Source organism: Pyrus communis, chromosome 9 (genome assembly GCF_041283825.1).
Source record: "Pyrus communis isolate YQ-2024b chromosome 9, ASM4128382v1, whole genome shotgun sequence".
Lineage (NCBI taxonomy): Eukaryota > Viridiplantae > Streptophyta > Magnoliopsida > Rosales > Rosaceae > Pyrus > Pyrus communis.
This window is the reverse complement of record NC_142573.1, coordinates 14643650-14664993: the sequence shown is the minus strand read 5'-3', so window position 1 is coordinate 14664993 and position 21344 is coordinate 14643650. Positions and strand designations below refer to the sequence as shown.

Genomic DNA, 21344 nt, shown 5'->3' with positions numbered 1-21344 from the left:
ACCTATCTTTCTACAGCCTTATATCCTCTCCTCCTTCGCAATCTTCAGTAGTAGCAAAGTGTTGCAATTTTCGAAAGATGGCTGGAATAGCATTTGGGAGATGTGACGATTCTTTCAGTTTGGGGTCGTTGAAGGCCTACCTTGCTGAGTTCATCTCTACTTTGCTATTTGTTTTTGCAGGACTTGGTTCAGCCATAGCTTACAGTAATTTGTTTGCCCTCATTACAGCTGTTTTTTCTTATTTATTCTTTTTATCAACTGCATCATCAGCTAGCTAGCCTTTTAAATTATCAAAATGATACGACAAATTCACGACTAACTTGAGTTATGATTAAAATAGGCTATGAGTTTGGTTTCATCTAACGTGGTTGAAAAAAAAAATCCATTCTAAGTGATTTTTGCAAACAGTTTTTCTCAACTTGAACACCAGGTTCTTGTTTTACTTTTGAACTGAATAAATTAAAGGAGAACTAAAAAATAAAAATAAACAAAAGTACGCAAAAGCAGAAAAAAGAGTGGACGAAACTCATTTATATAAACCCTAGCAGTTGATTTGTTGATTTTTCTATTTTAAGAATTTGGGATTTCGTTTTGTGTGTACAGACAAGTTGACATCCGATGCTACACTTGATCCTGCTGGGTTAGTAGCCATTGCCATTGCCCATGGCTTTGCTCTCTTTGTTGCAGTTTCAATTGGCGCCAACATCTCTGGAGGCCATGTAAACCCAGCTGTCACATTCGGATTGGCTCTTGGTGGACAAATCACCATCCTCACTGGCATCTTCTACTGGGTTGCCCAGCTTCTTGGTGCCATTGTTGCAGCCTTCATCCTCAAGTTCGTCACTGGAGGCTTGGTAAGATATTTTTCAACGTACCGAATGCAATGACAGTTTTGTCCATCTTAAACAAAGAATTCATGCACAAAACAAGGGAGAATTATGTTATTTTGGTGTTATTAATTTAACAGAGAGACTAGTCTAATGGAGGTCTAGGCTTAATTGGTTGTGTTGACATTCGTGCTAGATCACTTACTTAGTATGGCAGTCAGAGTTTGGTTCTCGCCTTATTCATCTCTAGACGAAGTAACGGATTTAATTGGTGGATTTATTAGCATTTTCTCCAATACAGTAGAGATTGTCAATAACTTTTCTAGTTTATGTAATGAACACTGCTAGAACACTAAAGTTACACAAACTAATGTTGATTGGTTCAAATCTAGTGCACTTTAAAATTTATTTATAACAAGTGTAAGGTAATGACATTATTTGGGTAATCAATTTGATGAATCTAGTATCATCGTTATTGTTTTGAAAAGATGGTTAAACTCCAATTATAAAATATTTTGGTAGTTTACATGTACAAAGGTACATTGAATTGTTTAAATTTTTGTGGAATTTTTGGCAACTTGCAACTAACTATGAAATCCATTTAATTTCAGACAATCCCCACCCACAGTCTAGCTGCTGGTGTTGGAGCCATTGAAGGAGTAGTCTTTGAGATCATCATCACCTTTGCATTGGTTTACACTGTCTATGCAACAGCAGCTGACCCCAAGAAGGGCTCATTGGGCACCATTGCCCCCATCGCCATTGGTTTCATAGTCGGGGCCAACATCTTGGCTGCCGGACCATTCTCCGGTGGATCAATGAACCCGGCCCGCTCTTTTGGTCCTGCCGTTGCTAGCGGTGACTTCCACAACAACTGGATCTACTGGGTTGGACCCCTCGTTGGTGGTGGACTTGCTGGCCTTGTTTATGGGAACCTATTTATGTACAGAGAACATGAACCCTTAGTAAGTGAGTACTGATTAATTTGATTGAGATTTGAGCATCGTTGCAAATGTCTTCCAATGTATCCTTTGTAATAACAGCAGGAGGAAGAGCAATTGTTTTTGTTCTTTACTTCTTTTTGTCGTCAAGTTTTCAATTATTTATTCTCACTTTCTCAGCTTGGAACCTCCATTTTCTTGTGCTGTTTGTAAAGCTCTTTTGTAGGTCACTTTTTCTTTGTGAAAAATGAATGATGTTGTTGAAGCACAGCTAATTTTTCTTAATTTTGGAGAAGGAGAAATTTCAGTAGATTCCTAACAATACAACTGATGAGCTTTTGTGTACATATGCATATTGAGTTTATAGAAATGTATTGTTCGACTGAGGAACAAACGTTCTGTCGATACGGCTCGAGAATATAAACATAATATCGAGGCATGTTCATTCTTTCTTGGCAATAGTTTCCTAAATTGTACAATTCTTTGATAACGATATAGAATTTAGAGAATTGGATATTAGGACTGACTATAATACTTATAAGCAATCACTTCTCAACAGTCAAATCTTAATAATGTCAATATATATGTTTAATACAATCATCATCTCACCGTTGAGATGATAATTTTATTAAATACATGTAAGTATTGTAACTAAATTCTTATTTTATAGCAAGTTAGTGAGTACAAGTAAGGTACATGATTTACAAGAATATAAAAACAATTAAAAGATGTAATGTTAACCTAATCCCTAAGACCAACTCCAATGGTTGGGCTAAAACCCAAATTTTTTAGCCCGAAAAATTTAGCTTTTAGCCCAGAAACAGTTTTTCTGCTCCAACCCTTCTGGCCTAAAATTTTAGCCCTGGATTATTAAAGAATGAACTTAGGCTATTTTTTTTTCTTAAATTAATTTAAAAAAAAATAAATATGTAGACTATCATAAATTAATTTTATGAACATTTTAATCTAAATTATTTAATTCCGATAAATATTGAAAAATCACTAAATTTTCCACAAAGCAAGCCTTCAACTTAATACAACCAATAATTCATAAACCACATAATTAATAAACTACATAAACTTAATACAAACGACAATTGATAAACTTAATTAATAAAACACATAATTCATACACTACATAAACTTAATAAATCATATCCACCATCTTCACTTGGTGATGGACTTCGTGATTGAATTGGGATATAGGGTTTAGAGGATTCATCATCTTGAAACATACTTCTTGAGGTAGACTTTCACAAAATTTCCTTTTACTTACCACGTAAGAACTTCTTCCTCTCTAAAATGTATTTGTTGAGGTCCTCCATCATCAAATTAACTTCAAACCTCTCTCGCTCCCTATCTGAGATTTCCTTCATTTACAAATGCATTCTGGCGAGCGCTATGGGTTTCATTCAATTTTGCAATTCTGGTAGCTTTGCTTCCTTTTGCTTATCTCTTCCCGAGTGCCTTGCAAAAGAAGGAGATGGGGTCATTTCATAGACACCTTCATCTCCAGCATTTGTCTATGCAACTTCACATTGAAATAATCTTCCCCATCGTTGGTCCGCATCGCGGTTCTCCACCTCGGACAATCCTTGAGGATGTCCCAAGCATATTGCAACTTAAAAACTTGATTTTTTGGTATTACTCTTGTCTTGTAAATTTCCATTGCTTTGTCACCCTATGCAAAAAATACATAAAAATAATTAGTTGCAAACTAATATTATGTACATGACAACTAAAATATCAAGAACAAAACTCACAATTTCTATAGTGCTCCTTCCACTAGGCATGCCAACCACAACTCTCTCCAAGCTTCCCTTCCATAAAGTGCATGTTTTGTTGATAGTCTTCCATCCATCATAAACACCACCACCGTCCCGCCCGCCGCCGTTGCAATTTTCTTGAAACTTTGCAATGATTTTATCCCACAAAACTTTTTATTTTGATTTGTGCCAACTGCACCATCTTCGCTAACAGAAACCCATGCCAAGCATAAAACAACATCTTTCTCACAGGTCCAATTACGACCTCTAATATGCTCTCTTGCCATGTTGAACAATTTGGAAATGGTAGAGAGATAAATTGGAAGAATTGTAGGAGAAAATTGAGTTTTGTGTGGATGTTTGAACAGATACATTGGCATTTATAAAGTTTTTGGGTGAATTTTGAGTTAGATAATTTTTTTTAATTATTTTAGTAATTGGATTTAAATTTGGGCCGTTAGATTTTATTTTTTATTTTTTTTACCATTAGATTTTATTATATTCGATCTTAACCGTTGGATTCAATAATATATAAATATAAAAACAAAAACAAAATTTGAATATAGGTCGTTGGATTAACCAACGGCCTGATGATCACAACCGTTGGATGGAAGGAGCCGTTGGGCTCATGCGGAACGTGGCCGACAGGCCCACATGGGTGGGTCCCCGGCGGTCGGAAGCTTCGCTCATTAGGCGCGTTGGGCGATTTAGTGGGCTAAATTTTGGGTGGAATTTGGCCTTAGTTCCCCATTTAACTTTTAGCCCAAAGTTTCCCTTTGGGTTGGATTGGGTTTGGAGGGAAATTTTGAGGGGGGAATTTAGCATTTAGCCCACCATTAGAGATGGTCTAAGAGGTAACAAAATCTTTATCAGATTTCTCTATCTCTAACACTTATCAACGCATAATATAAATTGAGATCCATATATATGTGTTTTTTTATTTTTTTTGTTTGATACATGATCCAATTTATGACAAAACTTAAATAAGCAGTTAACATGTTCCTATAGCAATTAAAGCATTATTTATGGGGACAAGTGGACAACAACTATACTGAAGGAATAATTTTATCCTGTAATAACTAATTACACTGATGATGCATCTCCATTTAAATAAATGAGTTAAGTACAAAAAACTACCTCAACTATGGGTCAAATGACACTTTCATACCTCATCTTTTAAAATTGACAATGTTATACCTCATCTTACGAATTTGTGTCAATGTTATACCTTCCGTTAGCTTGGCAGTTTATTTCTCAGTTAAATGCTAACGTGGCTTGATCCGGGACCCATTTTTAATAAAAAAATTATTAAAAAAAAATCATTTAATATTATTTAAATATTAAAATAGTAAAGAAAAGTTATTAAAAAAAAAAAAAAAAAAAAAACAACCAACATCAATTCGTCCCTTCCCCCCCTCTCTCCCTTCTCCCCATCTTCATCTTCTTCCCCTTTCTGCAACTGCAACCCAGAAAAACAGAAGAGAAGGAAAAAAAAAAAAAAAACCAACATCAATTCGTCCCTTCCCCCCTCTCTCCCTTCTCCCTATCTTCATCTTCTTCCCCTTTCTGCAACTGCAACCCAGAAAAACAGAAGAGAAAAAACAAAAAAAAAAAAACCAATTTGTTTTCCCTGCTCCTCACCCCCTCTTCTCCCCACACCCACGCACCCAACCTCCCCACCTACGCACCCCACCCTCTGCACCCAACCTCGCACCCACTACCTACAACCCCAAAAAAAAAAAAAAAAAAAAAAAAAAAAAACCAGAAAAAAAATCCATTCTCCTGGGCGAGGAGAAAATGGGCGGCGGGGGCGCGGGGGGGGGGGGGGGTGGTGGGGGGTGGTGTGGGGTGGGGGAATGGGTGTGGAGGGGAGAGGGTGGGTGCGAGGGGGGCGGAAGAACTGGGTTTTTTTTTTCCTTCTCTCTTCTTCTACTTCCCTCTTCTTCTTCTTCTTTTGCAGGTTGGGTGGGTGGAGAGGACGGGTTTGCTGTTGTTCTTTTTTTTTTTTTTTTTTTGGCTTCTCTCTTCTTCTGCTTCCCTCTTCTTCTTCTTCTGCGGGTTGGGTTGGGGTTTTTTTTTTTTTTTTTTTTTTTTGTTTTTCTTCTCTTCTCTTCTTCTTCTTCTTCTTCTTCTTTTGCAGGGGGGACGAACTGGGTTTCCCATTGTTTTTTTTTTTTTTTCCTTCTTCTTCCTCCTCCTTTCTAGGTTGCAGGGAGTTGGGTTTGTGGTGGGGGGAGGGGGGATGAACTGGGTTTGGTTTGGTTTGGTTTGGGTTTTTTTTTTTTTTTTTTTTCTTTTTTTCTCTTCTTCTTCTTCTTCTTCTTCTTTCTCCTTCTTCTTTTCTGGGTTGCAGGAAGATGATGGGGAAGAGAGAGAGGGGAGATGTACGAAAAGGAGAGGTTTGGTTTTTTTTTTTTTTTTTTTTTTTTTTAAAATAACTTTTTTTTTTATTTTAATATTTAAATAATATTAAATGATTTTTTTTGTTTTTAATAATTTTTTTATTAATTTTTTTTAATAAAAATTGGTCTCAGATCAAGCCACGTCAGCATTTAACTGAGAAATAAATGATCAAATCTAACAGAAGGTATAACATTGACACAAATTCGTAAGATGAGGTATGACATTGTCAATTTTAAAAGATGAGGTATGAAAGTGTCATTTAACCCATAATTAAGGTAGTTTTTTTGTACTTAACTCTAAATAAATTCTCTATAATTTTAAACTGGATTAATTTATTTATTTTTTTGTTTTTGTTGAAATTTATAATGGTAGGCAAAAATATCTTATGAAGACTGTGAAGGGTCTACTAGGACTTCTTCATATTTCCATTCATGTGCTTTCCATTCTGGCAGCTGTTGGACAACAACCTGAAATTAATCCAATCAGAAAACAATTACTAAAACATTTTCTCTAATTATTTGTTAAAACATGCGTGTTTTATACACAAGCGATAGTTTTAATATACAGAAAGAAAGATCCGATTCCAAACTCAATGCAAGAGGACGAGCAGACGATCCTAGTATCCTAACTCATATTTGCGACTTTTTCAAAACATAAAAGAATAGTGAAAGAGAGAAACCACAAACCAGCCCTCTGGAGTCAGGTTTCCCAACTGTGGTTTGGCAAGCAAGTCTCCAATTTTTTGGTTTCTGCAAGAATCCATTAATCAACAGGAATGTCAGCCTTCATTACAATTTTTTTTTTTTTTTTTAAATCCCCACCTCCCAAAATTACATTGGCTTAAGTTTAATTAATTAGTGATTTAAGTGATCTACTTAACTAGAAACAGTATGATACCTTTTTAAGATGTTCCTTTTCTTTGTCTGTGCGAGGGGTTAACAGCTCTTTTCCTTGAACAATCTACCAGCAAAATAGAACAAAATTGAAATTAAAATTCTATATTAATTAATAATAACAAGAAATTTATGCTCTCTCAGTGAGGCATATATTTGTTTAAAATTTTCAAATATATCACATGCTATATATATAAAAAAAAAGGGGGAGAATTAAAGAAATTGTAAAATCATCACCTCCACCATACATGTCCCGCAGGTTCCTCCTCCTGCACAATTCAACAGAACTCTACTCTGAACATTTACATACAACATAAACTTCATTATTTTTTTTACGAAAAAAAAATTTTTAGTAAGAATGATAAGAATTAAGTGGGAGGCATACTTACGTATGGTCCATACAAATTGATATTTGAATCCAGCATTATATTCCTAAGTTTCTGCCCTCCACAGGCTTGACGAAGATGCACATCTGGTGTTTGGTCAGGAAGTAAAACCGACTGAAAACCACAAAATACACAATTAAACAAGATACCCCAAAACAAAGTTTTAAGTGATGAGACTTCCTGCACAGAGAATTTCTATTGACATTTATATGTAGCTTACATTAACGAATGCGAAATCCACGGAAGGGGGTTGCTGGGGTTGAACGGCTTTGGATTGGCTCTCTTGGGATGTGCTAACTGCTCTAATTTTTGCTCTGGAGAAACTGATGAGGGGCTTGGAAGGTCTGAGAGTTGAATGGGAGCTGGTAATGTTGGAGTTGGATCAAGTTAAATGGGAGGAAGCAAAAAGATGAACCACAAGAGCTCAGTTGGAGAGTAACCATTTTTGAGATATTTTGAATTGATAAAAGTTGTGGAGTTGTTAGTGCTGGTTGAATTAATTGGATGGATGATTTGTATCATTGTATGGGGTTTAGGTTGCAGCATCATGTGTGGTGGATCATGCTAATTACCTTATCCAATCGAAATTTAAGTTGGGTTGGGGTGGACCAGCATGGACTAGAAGTCTAGACCCCAATTAAAATTGAAATTCATATTTTGACCCAGCAAAAATTAAAAACGCTAGAAGGAGGGTTCGAACCTCCGACCTTGTGGTTAACAGCCACACGCTCTAACCAGCTGAGCTATTCCAGCTTGTTGACATTCGGTGTAAAGGCCGATTCTTTACATAAAAAGAAAAACCATCTGAGTAAGAAGGCGTTATTATGTCTGGAAACCTGTCTAGGGACAATGAAAGAGGGAGAGGGTGAGATCCCAGAGAACCAGGTCCCAGAAACCAGTTCTCCCACTCTTGATTCCAGGTCCCAGACCATCATCGATATTTTATGTTATTTTACTATTGTTTTTAATATTTTAATATATTTTAGTTGTATAGACAGTAATGTTACCAATGTATGATGCAACTTTCAAGGTATGAAAACATGTCGAAGATAGAACTCGTGATATTCCTCCATCCCTCCCTCCCTCTATTGATATTATTAAGAATCTGTCGTTTTATTCTTGTTTATATGATTTTCTATTTGATTTTTGTTTTCTAAATTTTTCAGAATGGTGTGAGGGACAACACCGTCGTCACCCATCACCGCCGGCGATAACACTACCACCATCATCCTGCCAATTTCTACCGAGTTTTGTACTGAATAAAGAGTTCCTGAAAACCAAAAAGTTTGTTTGCGTCGTAATTCTAGAAAGAAGTGTTTGGTCCTATAATTCTTTTCTTTCCATTTCATTTTCAAGGTATTATATTTCTTATTTATGGTCTAATAATTTGCCCATGCAAACTCATTGCAGAGACTAGGGACTGGAGTAGATACTACATCTCCTTCGGTGTTGCTATTCTTTGACAAACAAAGATTTATATTTAATACTGCAGAGGTAAGTGTCAGGTACCATGATAGTTGCATTAGGAACTCAATCATATACATTTACTTCTGGTTAGTTTTGTAATATTAAAAAGGCCCTGATTCTATCATTATCTCTATAAAATAGTAATTACAAATCAATGATAAACCCTTTGTGGAGTAAATTGTCTCTTACTATATAACTCTCACTGCAGGGTTTGCAAAGGTTCTGCACAGAGCATAAGATTAAGTTGTCAAAGGTATACGATATCTGAAATCGTTACCCATTTTCTGCTGTTGGAACTTGGAATAAATGTATAAAGTGCTCTCCGTCTTCATTCATGAGGCTCCTTCCTATTGTTGAGATGCCTTATTGATGTTCGTGATGCCTTTTCAGCTTGATCACATTTTTTTCTCTCGCGTCTGCTCGGAGACCGCAGGGACCTACAGGTTTGTTTCTTGATAGATTAACTATTATGTTGCACACTTGCACTTGCAGTTAAAGATTGTTTATTTTGTTTTCTGTTATCACCAGTAAAATGTTTAGTAAGTCTGTGATGAAGTTTTTAAGCATTATTATTGTGCTTTCAGTATCTGCATTGGTTACTCAAGAGGTTGTTCTCGCCAATCCCGAATTGCTCAACTTTTACTTGATCACACTGGTTTGCTGTTAACTTTGGCTGGCATGGATGAAGAAGGAACGTCTGTGAGTATCAGATTAACTTCCTATTCATTGTCTTCCTTTCATTTAGATCCAATCTTCTTGATATGAGCTTAAATCACATTTTCTGTTGTTTTGACGGTCAATGTACGGGGTCCGTTAGGTCTCAAGTATTTGGTTGATGCGACATGAGGTGTTTCATCCCAAATGCTGCTATGGTTCACACTCAGAGCTTTGGGCCGACACTCGGTTCTGTGGGAGGTTCTATGGATGATCAAATTAAGTTTAAAGCGCCGATTGTTCTTGTTGATGATGAGATTGTCAAAATATAAGCCATTCTTCTACTTCCAAATTTCTCAAAAGGGACTAGGCTCCCAAATGAATGAGTAATGTTTTATTACGTGGAATGGACTCATGACAAATTGTTCTCTCAGAATATATAGAAGTTTCTAGCATTAGTAAATACATGATGATATCATGTTAATTTTCTTCGATTGTTTTATCACACTTTTGGCATTTAAAAGGTATAAAATTATAAATACATGGTAAGGCCTTACACAATGACACACCCAACCCTGATATTCTCCAAACACCAGGGTAGGCACGTGCTGGCCGACACCCGAAGGTGACGAAGCCATATTAGGATGCATGAGAACTAGAAACAACAAACTGACATAACTAAAAATTGTAAATTTAATTATAATGAATATGCATTTATGGAACATATTCAAAGTATACAACTAATTCGAGACCAAAAAAAAAGAATAATATAAATTTGAATGAACAAAGAGATGGATCCTAACCGAAAGGACTCGAAGATGCCGATGTGGGAGTGCCTTGACGTTGGAATTGTATGCCTCGAATCTAAGTCTTGAGGGGGCCGCAAAACAAAACATGAGTGGACCAAGTTGATATATAAGTAATACTAAAACAGTTAATCTTTAACGTACTAACCCCCAGGTTTAGAAAACTTGTATAGCATAATAAGTAATAAGTTTTTCCGAAAACCCTAGCATGCCATAAAACCTTTCATAAAACATACATCGTATATAGGTTGCTTAGTAGTGGTAGCACAAGGCATAAATATATATATATATATATAAACATATATCTTCATTCGCCTGAAGGCACTACATCTCCCGACCGAAGCCAATATAAATATCTTGCGGTCGAAGCCACCAACCTACGCCCGACTGAAGCCAATATAAACATCTTTCACCTGTAGGCACCAACCAAACGCTTGGTCGTAGCCAATATAAATATCTTCCTCCCATAGGCACCAACCAAACGCCCGGCCGTATCCAATATAAATATCTTCTGCCCATAGGCACCAACCAAACGCCCTGCCGAAGCCAATATAAATATCAATCGCCCGTAGGCTTCTACACCACCTGACTCGCCCGACTGAAGCTAATATAAATATCTTCCACCCGTAGGCACCAACCAAATGCCCGACCGTAGCCAATATAAATATCTTCCGCCTATAGGCACCAACCAAACGCCTGGCCGAAGCCAATATAAATATCAATTGCCCATAGGCTCCTACACAACCCGACTTCTACAGCACCCAACCAAAGCCAATATAAAAGTATCATTCACTCGTAGGTAGATCATTCACTCGTAGGCAGATCGTATGAATAACCACTAAATAAGTACATAAAAATATTAACATAATATTCCTAATATATATATCTTAATCGAAGTTCAGTAGCTAAAACGTCATATTGTAAAACCATGTTCATAAGTGGGTATATAGTCATCAATCATATATACCACAAAGAACGTAAAGTCGATAAAGCATGATAATTCATAAAGCGTGAAGCTAATTTACTCATAAATGTAGCCATGAAATCATGTTTTTCATGTATGTATTTCTAATAGTAAAATCATGCATTTTAGAAGGGATCCACTCACAGATACTTCGCCGTCGAAGTGCCATGCAAAAAAGAGAGGACAGAAACACCATACACAATTGCACCTAAGCACATAAGGGTACTAATTAGTAAAACTATACTAAAACGGTTGAATTTCAGGAAACGGACGTCATAAACAGATTCAGGACGTCCAAAAACATAAAAAATGATCTCAAGTACCCCCATGCATCGCCAAAAGGCGACGGCCAGGACGGCCATACGCCAGCCAAAACAGACGCCCACGCGCCAACCCACACGTCAACTAGGTTTTGGTTTGGGCCGGTTCAATTCTGGGTTTTAAGATTGAGTTATTTAGGTCTGGGCTTAGAGTTTGGGTCGAGTTCCATGGCCCAAAAGCCTGGTTTAAGTTTTAGGGTTAATGGGTTTGGGCCTTAGGCTACCGGGTCGGGTCGACCTGGTTTTCATAGGGACAAAAGTCCATTCCCATCATCATATTGATGATAAATCACCTCGTGCTCTGCCATTAAGAACTTGGAGTCTGTATCATGGTGAAGGTAAGGTAACGCTGTGATTCTTGCTAAAAAAACAGACCAAACGCGTTCGAGTTATTGGCTCATCTAACCCGGCTGCATTCATGAATCGCCTGTTCAACTGTCCCTCGGAGACACGGTCGAGAAATACCATGTATGGTTGCCCCCCGTCCTTTCTTTATCTTGGTCCCACCCAGCAAGATACGGCTCAGCCAAAAAACGGCCCCTGCGCGAGCCTTTTTTTTTTAGCTAAGCCCCAATCAACCTCGATTCTCTACCATAACCTACGATCTACCCACCAAATTGAAGACAAATAAGAGTAGATTAGGATTATACCTTTGGTTTCCCAAGTAGTGGCCAGAGTTGGCTAGAGAATGACCTGGAACTCACGGCATTCTCGTTGGAAATCTGGGGAAGTCTCCCTGAGTATTTTTCTATCACAAACGTCCCCTAAACAACTTAAATCATCTCAAACTCGCATACAAAACACTATCCAAGGGATACTAGGGGCTTACTTACGTCAAGGGTTAGTCGGAGGAGGAGGTGCACAATGGTAGCGCCACGGTGCCACAAGACGCAGAGAGGTTTGAGTGTTCCTCCCTTGCTTCAAGGTTCGCAAAGCTTGTATGGCTAAAGGGTGAAGGTGGTAAGTGATGCACGAGGGAAGGAAATGATGCAACGATGGAGAGAAAGAGGTCAGAGAAGGAAATAGACATAAATGGAACAGAGAGAGACAGAAAGGAAGAGATGACCTTACGGGGAGAGAAAAGAGAAGAGATATTTTGGGGGGAGGGGTTGTGCCATGTGGCATACAAAGAAGGAGAGGCGCCGGGGGACCAAAAAGTAAGTGGGCCCCACCCGACTCACCATTTAAGACCTAAAAGCAAACCTATTTCAAAATAAATATCCCAATCTTAGTGAAGTTACAAAAATGCCTTTTCATTCGTTAAATTCCTGGATGGGTTGTTACAATCTACCCCGTCTCGAAATTTGAAATAGCGTACTGATAGGAGCATATTTAGGCGACTTACTTAGCTTGTTTTCGTGCATCTATGTTGTTAATTCATAATTGTTTTAGTAGTTTAAGCCATTTTCGTGTGTTTTTAGGTTCATATGGCTAAGGAAGCAAAAAGATGCATTTTGGAGCATTTTGGAGCAAAATTGGGCTTGGAATGGATAGCATTTGCTTGGAGCCAAAGTGTTGGACGAATTTGAAAGCCTTGTATGCACTTTGGACATAAAACAAAGGGCCTAGCCCAATCAAACAATCCTTTGAGCCATGCAAAACCTCTAGCCCAATCAACAACCCTTAGCCACATGCATTCACATGCATCACAACCCCAAAACCATCAAGAAACACCATTCACACACACATGCACTTATTCTTTCATCATTGCACCACCATTCACACACACATGCACTTATTCTTTCATCATTGCACCACCATTCACACACACATGCACTTACTCTTTCACTTATTCTTTCATCATTGCACCACCATTCACACACACATGCACTTACTCTTTCATCATTGCACCACCATTCACACACACATGCACTTACTCTTTCATCATTGCACCACCAATTCAACACATGCATTCACACACCAACAACCTAGCTCTTTTTCCATCATTATTTCATCCACATGCACTCTCAATCATAACAACCACATTCACTCTTAAACAATCACCCACATATTCTCCCATTCCCCCTATAAAAACCCATGCATTCATACACAAAAATCACATCTCATTTTCATACACAACACACCACAAACACATCCAATCTTCCCTTATAATCCAAACACCACTCCTCATCCATTTCCATAATTCCCCAATCCATTCAACACACCAACAATATCCCTTAGACCTTGTGCTACGACGAAGAGGAAGATAAGAGGGCCTAAACGTTCATACAATTCAAGTTTGAGTTGTTGGAATGTTTAGGTGTTTCTTTGATTCTCTTTGTTTTGTACCATGAGGAACTTCCTCTTTCGACATCAGTTTTGCTTCAAGGGTTCTTTCTTCTTAATCCTATGTTCACTCATGTTATATATTTTTATGTCAAACCTTTTGTAAACATGAAGTGTAACTAATCTCTCTCTAGGGATTCGATGTAGCCTTGCAAGAGTGCCATGTAGTTAATTCAGAATTCTCATTTAATCTATCTATTTCTTGTTTCATTCTCCGATTTAATTGTGACTTAGTGTGTTGATTTTAGTGCTTGATCATCATTTGAATTAACCACAGGTTGTTTAGCCAAGATTAAAGCACACATCATGCATAATCTTGGTGGATATGTGAATGAATGAAGGGAATGTTTTGCAAACATCCTGCCGAGTGTTCCCTTTGGTTTTGTGAAAGTTTCTTATGCACTACATATTCTTGATTAGGAACCAAAGTTGCACATCACAATTAGGTTCATGATTAGGGACATTTGATCAAGTCCACACATCATATGGCTGATCATATCTAAGTGAAACAAACCCAAGAAATAAGTAGAGGGATGAGTATAATCTGACTTAACAAGCATGGACTTGGCTTAGCAATGGTGAAATCGAATCTCTAGCTACATCTCTATTTGTGCTATCTCATTTCATTAGTTGTTGATTCATTTATTTGTGTCTACTTCATTTTCTTGTGCTTTCAAGTTACAACAACAAATCTGCCTAAATTGATTAGTTTTATTTCTCTTATAGAGTTTTTGCAAAACAAGTAGTTGTTTAGGTCCAATTAGTCCCTGTGGATTCGACACCCTTATTTGTGCCATTATACTAAAAATATTCTAGCACGAAGAAGGAAAACTTCAACACCATTTCATCAATTTCATATTTACATTCTGTCTTAGTGTTTTAACATTTAGTTTCGCATTCTTTGAGTCTAGTTTAGTGTTTTATATTGTTTTTACGTTTTTGAGTCAGTTTCCAAGTGATTAACAATCCCTCCTAATCCCCGGTCCAGAACGATCTCTACTTATACTTATACTACAATTGATAAAAAGAGGGTTTAATTTGTGTGCGTATAAATAACCGCATCAAATTTTGGCGCCGTTGCCGGGGATTAGCAACTTTGCTAATCCCTTGGATTGTTTTATTTTCGTTTGTTTTTATTTTTCCAGAGTCTTAATTTTGTTTTGTTTCTTGTTTTAGGTACTAGTTCATGACTAGGAGTTCTCATCCGATTCGTGAACATATCCTGGAGTGATTGGGTTCTTCGTCCGGCTGCAAGACGTAAAAGAAAGCGCTACTTGGGAGGCAACCCAATGCATTGAATAAAACAAAGCATGTTCATAATAATAAAAAAAAAAGAGATACTAAACATGGAGAAAGGTGGAGCTTCACAAAGGTTGTTTACGTGAAGCCCCACTACGAGGCGTCGGAGCGGAAGGCATAGAAGCGGAAGGCATAGAAGCAGGAGGCATCGGAGCGGGAGGCATCGGAGCTAGAGCATTCCAGGCCTCAATACTTGGCCAAGCGCTGGATGACCCAGGAAAAAGGTGCCTCTGGAGATAAGCAGCAAGCTTTTGACGGTCACTTTGAATCCGACCTTCAGATTCTTGCAGCTCATCAAGCTTCCTCTTCATACCCGCCGAATAGTTATTTGCAAGCACATGCAAACTTCTATTCTCGTACTTAAGCTGTTTGATCTCCTGCTTAAGACTTTCCACCTCTCCCATCAACGATTCCACTTGGCGGGACCGAGCAAGCAGGCGTTGGCCCATGTTGGACACAGAGCTCGCACACTGAACACTAAGTGCGAGGGACTCTTGAACGACCAACTCATCGGACCGTCCTGACAGCAGCCTACTATCTTTTGGAGTGAGGAGGTTCCTAGCTACTATTGTAGCTGTTGTGGCGTCCTGCATCACGGAGTCTTCACCTGTAAGAAGACCGTTAGAAGATAAAAAAGAAGGGCGCCATACATTACTTTGACGGGGCGCAACCGGATCGCTGCTGAGACTCAAATCTAAGCTAAGGTTCGATGAGTTTGCCATTTTTTCAAAAGTGTTCAAAGAGATGGGGTGGATGGAGTTAATTCTCAAAGGGCCGGAGTCGATTTTCAGGAATGGGAAATCTTCAGAGTGTGTTTGTTGTGGTGATCAATAGCTCTATAAAAAGTCAAGGCGACGCGTCCACCGATTCAAAAAGCCGGAATTTCCGGCGTAATTTTGGCGACGCTTTCTCGGCTTTTCAGAAGACGTGTTCAACTTTGTCAAAAGATTTCTTATTTTCAGAAAACACGTGGAGGCCATCATCGCAACTACACATCTTTTGCTGACAAGCGCAAAGTCCGGCGACGCTTTCTCTGCTTTTCAGAAAACGCGTGCAGCTTTGTCAAAAGGAGCCGCATCCGCACTACTACGTGTCGTTCAGAACGAAAAAGGGCGTCGTTCAGAAATCGAAGGGGCGCCCGCTCAGAAATCGAAGAGACGTCTTCAAAGATCGAAAAGGCGCCACTATTTCAAAAAGCCGGATTTGCGGGATCAAAACGTTTGTCGACAAGGGTAAAAGTAGAGTATCACCACTTGATATTATCTCTATATATGTCGACCTTCGTCTTTTATGGCAAGGAAAACCTGAAGAAAATGCCCAACTCTCCCTCACCTCTGAGGGCGCACTCCCAACAAAGCCTTTCGAAATACTCTAATTCTTCTTCTTCCCCAAAGATGATACCAGATGCCTGGAGTACAGATGACCCAGGAGGAAACGCTGGATTGAAGTGTGCTGATTCATTCACCGCTTCTTCAAAAGCAAAGGTATCTCATATCATCAAGGTCAAAAGCAAAAGTATCTCATATCATGCTCTTTCCCTGTCCTTTTCTTTGTCCTTGTTCTTACTCGCATGGCAAAGTGAAAGAAGCAATCAGCCGGCACTTGGAGTCAGTCTTCCGATCTGGTTCCGACTGCCTGGAATTTATTCCTGGTTGCTTACCTAGCGTTGCTCTCGAGTAGTCATCTTCAACGGTTGATACACTTCCGGAGAAGGGACCACTCCTGCAAAGATTGAACAAAGAAACAGATAACAGGGGTAAGCTCAAACCTTCGGGGAAGACCAAAAGAATCCTGCTGCCCAGTTCAAGAGTAGCACAAAGGAAAATCAACGAGTTGGAGGAGACCAAAAGAATCCTCCAGCCCAGTTCAAGAGTAAGCCTGTGGAATCACCATGATCAAAGCCTCAATGCAATCACCAAGGAGAAGAGGGAATTTACACTCCATAACCAGATTTGCGTCCCTAAACTCTTCTCTTTGTTAATTACATTCTGCCATGTTTAGTAGGTTTAGTTGCTTTTTGTGTGTTTACTTATGTTTTGTGTGAATCTATGCTTAAAACATTGAGGGCAATGTTTGATTTAAGTGTGGGGGGGTAACTAAGTATATTTGATGCAAATTCGTGGGATTTTATCACCCATAACTTCAAATGTTGTTCCTTGCTGTTTTAAGGTGTTTTTTTTTAAGTTGTTTTAGAGTGTTTTAGTATGTTTTGTTTTTATAACTCCGAAAATCACATAAAAATTTGAAAAACATGTTTTAAAAAGCCTAAAAAGAGTGTTTTGAGTCGTTTTTGTGTGTTTATGTCTTAGGGTACCTTCCAACACAATGACATGGATTTGGTTTGTAATTGCATGACGGTTAAAAAGAGTTATAAACATAGAGAAAAGTTGGATTTACTCTTCGTATATGCTTGGTTATGGTTATAATGTATGACTTCACATGCAATCATAAAAGAAAAATTCGTTTTTGTAACATGCTTGAAGGAAGGAACTCAAACAAACGCTACAACCCTGTGAGACTTGAGCCTAAATGTTCTTTGGAGAGTATATTCTGTGATTCTTTGTTTTCTAAAGTTGTTGCATGATCTCATTATTCCTTGCTTGGTTGCTACTTAGAATGCAATTGTATCATGATAGAACTAAATGCTAGAACTTATATCCGTTTCATTCAAAGCATGACATTGAATTGCATAACTTATATCAAGATAAAGTTGTGTAGTTGCCACCAAAGCCAAATAGCCTTACTTCCCATATTTCGTATTTGTTGTAAGTTTTAACCCCTTTGAGCCTTGTTTAACCTATGTTCTTTGTTAACCCATGTTATCCTTACCTAGCCTAGAATAGGACCATCCATGCCTTTGTTCTTAAAGCATAGTAAGCATGACGGAAAATGAATTCCTTTTAGATTAATATGTTGCTGAAAATAAGTGTGGGGGAAGGATTATTGATGAGAGTTGTTGTGCCATAGGCACGGCTAAAAAAAAAAAAAAAAAAAAAAAAAAATTTGAAAAAAAAAAAAAAATGAAAAAGAAAAGAAAAATAAGAGTTGTTTGAATTTCCCCTATTAGTCTAAAAGTTGTTTTCCGCGCTCTAAAGGGAATTCTAAGTGCCTAATTCAATACTTTGCTCACTTTTTCTTTAAGAATGTTTGTTTATCCTTCACCTTTCATTGTTAACCAGTACCCTAGCCCCGTTACACCCCTTTGACTTCTATCTTGATCGTTATGTGTTCAATAATGTGGAGTTTGGATTTGATATGAGCTTATGGAATCACTGGTTCTCATTCTAAGTAGTAGCATTCCATTCATGAGATCATATTCATGTCATTATCGTAAATCCAGAAAATGCTTTCTTTGTTATAACATATGTGAGATACTAGTCTTTCATGTTTACATCAATCTCTCACATATAACTAGTGTAGGGTGTGTAGTCAGAAAATCTGTGTGAAAATAGAGTGCATTCTAGTAAGGAATTGAGTAAATTCTCTAAAGCATGTTACTACATTTGAAATGTGTTTTAATTGCTTAATTGTGAACTAGTATGTGGTGACTATGATTAAGAATGTACTTAAGTGTAAAGATGGCTAAAATCTGTGAGAATAATGATTTTTAACTTGTCATGTGCATTGGAAATCCCTAAGACGGTTGTTGGAAGGTTTAGGTTGTGTTTTACTTGTTTAGTGTCGTTTTGTTTATTTGTTATTATTTTGTTTTGCTCGAGGACTAGCAAAAGCTAAGTGTGGGGGAATTTGATAGGAGCATATTTAGGCGACTTACTTAGCTTGTTTTCGTGCATCTATGTTGTTAATTCATAATTGTTTTAGTAGTTTAAGCCATTTTCGTGTGTTTTTAGGTTCATATGGCTAAGGAAGCAAAAAGATGCATTTTGGAGCATTTTGGAGCAAAATTGGGCTTGGAATGGATAGCATTTGCTTGGAGCCAAAGTGTTGGACGAATTTGAAAGCCTTGTATGCACTTTGGACATAAAACAAAGGGCCTAGCCCAATCAAACAATCCTTTGAGCCATGCAAAACCTCTAGCCCAATCAACAACCCTTAGCCACATACATTCACATGCATCACAACCCCAAAACCATCAAGAAACACCATTCACACACACATGCACTTACTCTTTCATCATTGCACCACCATGCACTTACTCTTTCACTTATTCTTTCATCATTGCACCACCATTCACACACACATGCACTTACTCTTTCATCATTGCACCACCATTCACACACACATGCACTTACTCTTTCATCATTGCACCACCAATTCAACACATGCATTCACACACCAACAACCTAGCTCTTTTTCCATCATTATTTCATCCACATGCACTCTCAATCATAACAACCACATTCACTCTTAAACAATCACCCACATATTCTCCCATTCCCCCTATAAAAACCCATGCATTCATACACAAAAATCACATCTCATTTTCATACACAACACACCACAAACACATCCAATCTTCCCTTATAATCCAAACACCACTCCTCATCCATTTCCATAATTCCCCAATCCATTCAACACACCAACAACATCCCTTAGACCTTGTGCTACGACGAAGAGGAAGATAAGAGGGCCTAAACGTTCATACAATTCAAGTTTGAGTTGTTAGAATGTTTAGGTGTTTCTTTGATTCTCTTTGTTTTGTACCATGAGGAACTTCCTCTTTCGACATCAGTTTTGCTTCAAGGGTTCTTTCTTCTTAATCCTATGTTCACTCATGTTATATATTTTTATGTCAAACCTTTTGTAAACATGAAGTGTAACTAATCTCTCTCTAGGGATTCGATGTAGCCTTGCAAGAGTGCCATGTAGTTAATTCAGAATTCTCATTTAATCTATCTATTTCTTGTTTCATTCTCCGATTTAATTGTGACTTAGTGTGTTGATTTTAGTGCTTGATCATCATTTGAATTAACCACAGGTTGTTTAGCCAAGATTAAAGCACACATCATGCATAATCTTGGTGGATATGTGAATGAATGAAGGGAATGTTTTGCAAACATCCTGCCGAGTGTTCCCTTTGGTTTTGTGAAAGTTTCTTATGCACTACATATTCTTGATTAGGAACCAAAGTTGCACATCACAATTAGGTTCATGATTAGGGACATTTGATCAAGTCCACACATCATATGGCTGATCATATCTAAGTGAAACAAACCCAAGAAATAAGTAGAGGGATGAGTATAATCTGACTTAACAAGCATGGACTTGGCTTAGCAATGGTGAAATCGAATCTCTAGCTACATCTCTATTTGTGCTATCTCATTTCATTAGTTGTTGATTCATTTATTTGTGTCTACTTCATTTTCTTGTGCTTTCAAGTTACAACAACAAATCTGCCTAAATTGATTAGTTTTATTTCTCTTATAGAGTTTTTGCAAAACAAGTAGTTGTTTAGGTCCAATTAGTCCCTGTGGATTCGACACCCTTATTTGTGCCATTATACTAAAAATATTCTAGCACGAAGAAGGAAAACTTCAACACCATTTCATCAATTTCATATTTACATTCTGTCTTAGTGTTTTAACGTTTAGTTTCGCATTCTTTGAGTCTAGTTTAGTGTTTTATATTGTTTTTACGTTTTTGAGTCAGTTTCCAAGTGATTAACAATCCCTCCTAATCCCCGGTCCAGAACGATCCCTACTTATACTTATACTACAATTGATAAAAAGAGGGTTTAATTTGTGTGCGTATAAATAACCGCATCACGTACTGTACATAAATACTTGAAGATAGGAAATAATATATGTATAAAGAAGAAATCAAGTCAGAGTGGTTGCATCAGAGAGAATATGCCACACCGTCACGAACGGGTTGCCAAATCCTTTTTCATGCCTTCAAGCTCCTACTTTCTTCCCCCATCAACATAATAGTAGAAATATACTTTAAAAAGATATGAAGTTGTAATATATAATAATGTAAGATTAAAAGTATGTACGTATAATACGATAACATCAAAATAGATATGTACTAACATAGAGGTCGAAAAACTACTGAACTTAAAACTGAAAGTGGAAAAGATTCAACCAAACATTTGTAACATCAAAAATACAAATATATTACTATAATAAGGAAAGTTAAAATACTGTACTGAAAATCAAAATAAAAAATGAAAGTGGGTCTCGCCCAAGCATTCATAACGTCACGTACTTTGAAAGCAGATGTGTCTTTGGGTCGAGCCCCAAAAATAACTAAATAATAACAACTATCGTACGTGGGTCTACCTCCCCACTTGCTTAATGAACTCAACGAATATGCCATCGATATTACAGTCGGCCGTCCGTGATATCGACAACACATTGTTGTCTCGATAA

General features: G+C 37.7%; 1 protein-coding gene, 1 non-coding gene and 1 pseudogene across 3 annotated transcripts; 1 reads left to right on the top strand and 2 right to left on the bottom strand.

Annotated features, from left to right (window-relative positions):
* Positions 1-2053, top strand: LOC137739060 (aquaporin TIP2-1). The gene is made up of 3 exons (XM_068478539.2): positions 1-204; positions 604-854; positions 1439-2053. Exons 1-3 carry the CDS (start codon positions 78-80, stop codon positions 1805-1807), a joined length of 747 nt encoding a protein of 248 aa, XP_068334640.1. The 5' UTR covers positions 1-77; the 3' UTR covers positions 1808-2053.
* Positions 2054-6218: 4165 nt separating this feature from the next.
* Positions 6219-7750, bottom strand: LOC137738647 (photosynthetic NDH subunit of subcomplex B 3, chloroplastic-like; annotated as a pseudogene). Its single transcript, XR_015966871.1, has 6 exons — positions 7437-7750; positions 7220-7330; positions 7068-7124; positions 6835-6897; positions 6624-6686; positions 6219-6404 (listed from the first exon to the last, which is right to left on the bottom strand). The product of XR_015966871.1 is annotated as a photosynthetic NDH subunit of subcomplex B 3, chloroplastic-like (transcript).
* A 145-nt stretch (positions 7751-7895) lies between these two features.
* On the bottom strand, positions 7896-7969 carry TRNAN-GUU (transfer RNA asparagine (anticodon GUU)). Its single transcript has one exon. It is a non-coding gene; the product is annotated as a tRNA-Asn (tRNA).
* Positions 7970-21344: the final 13375 nt, after the last annotated feature.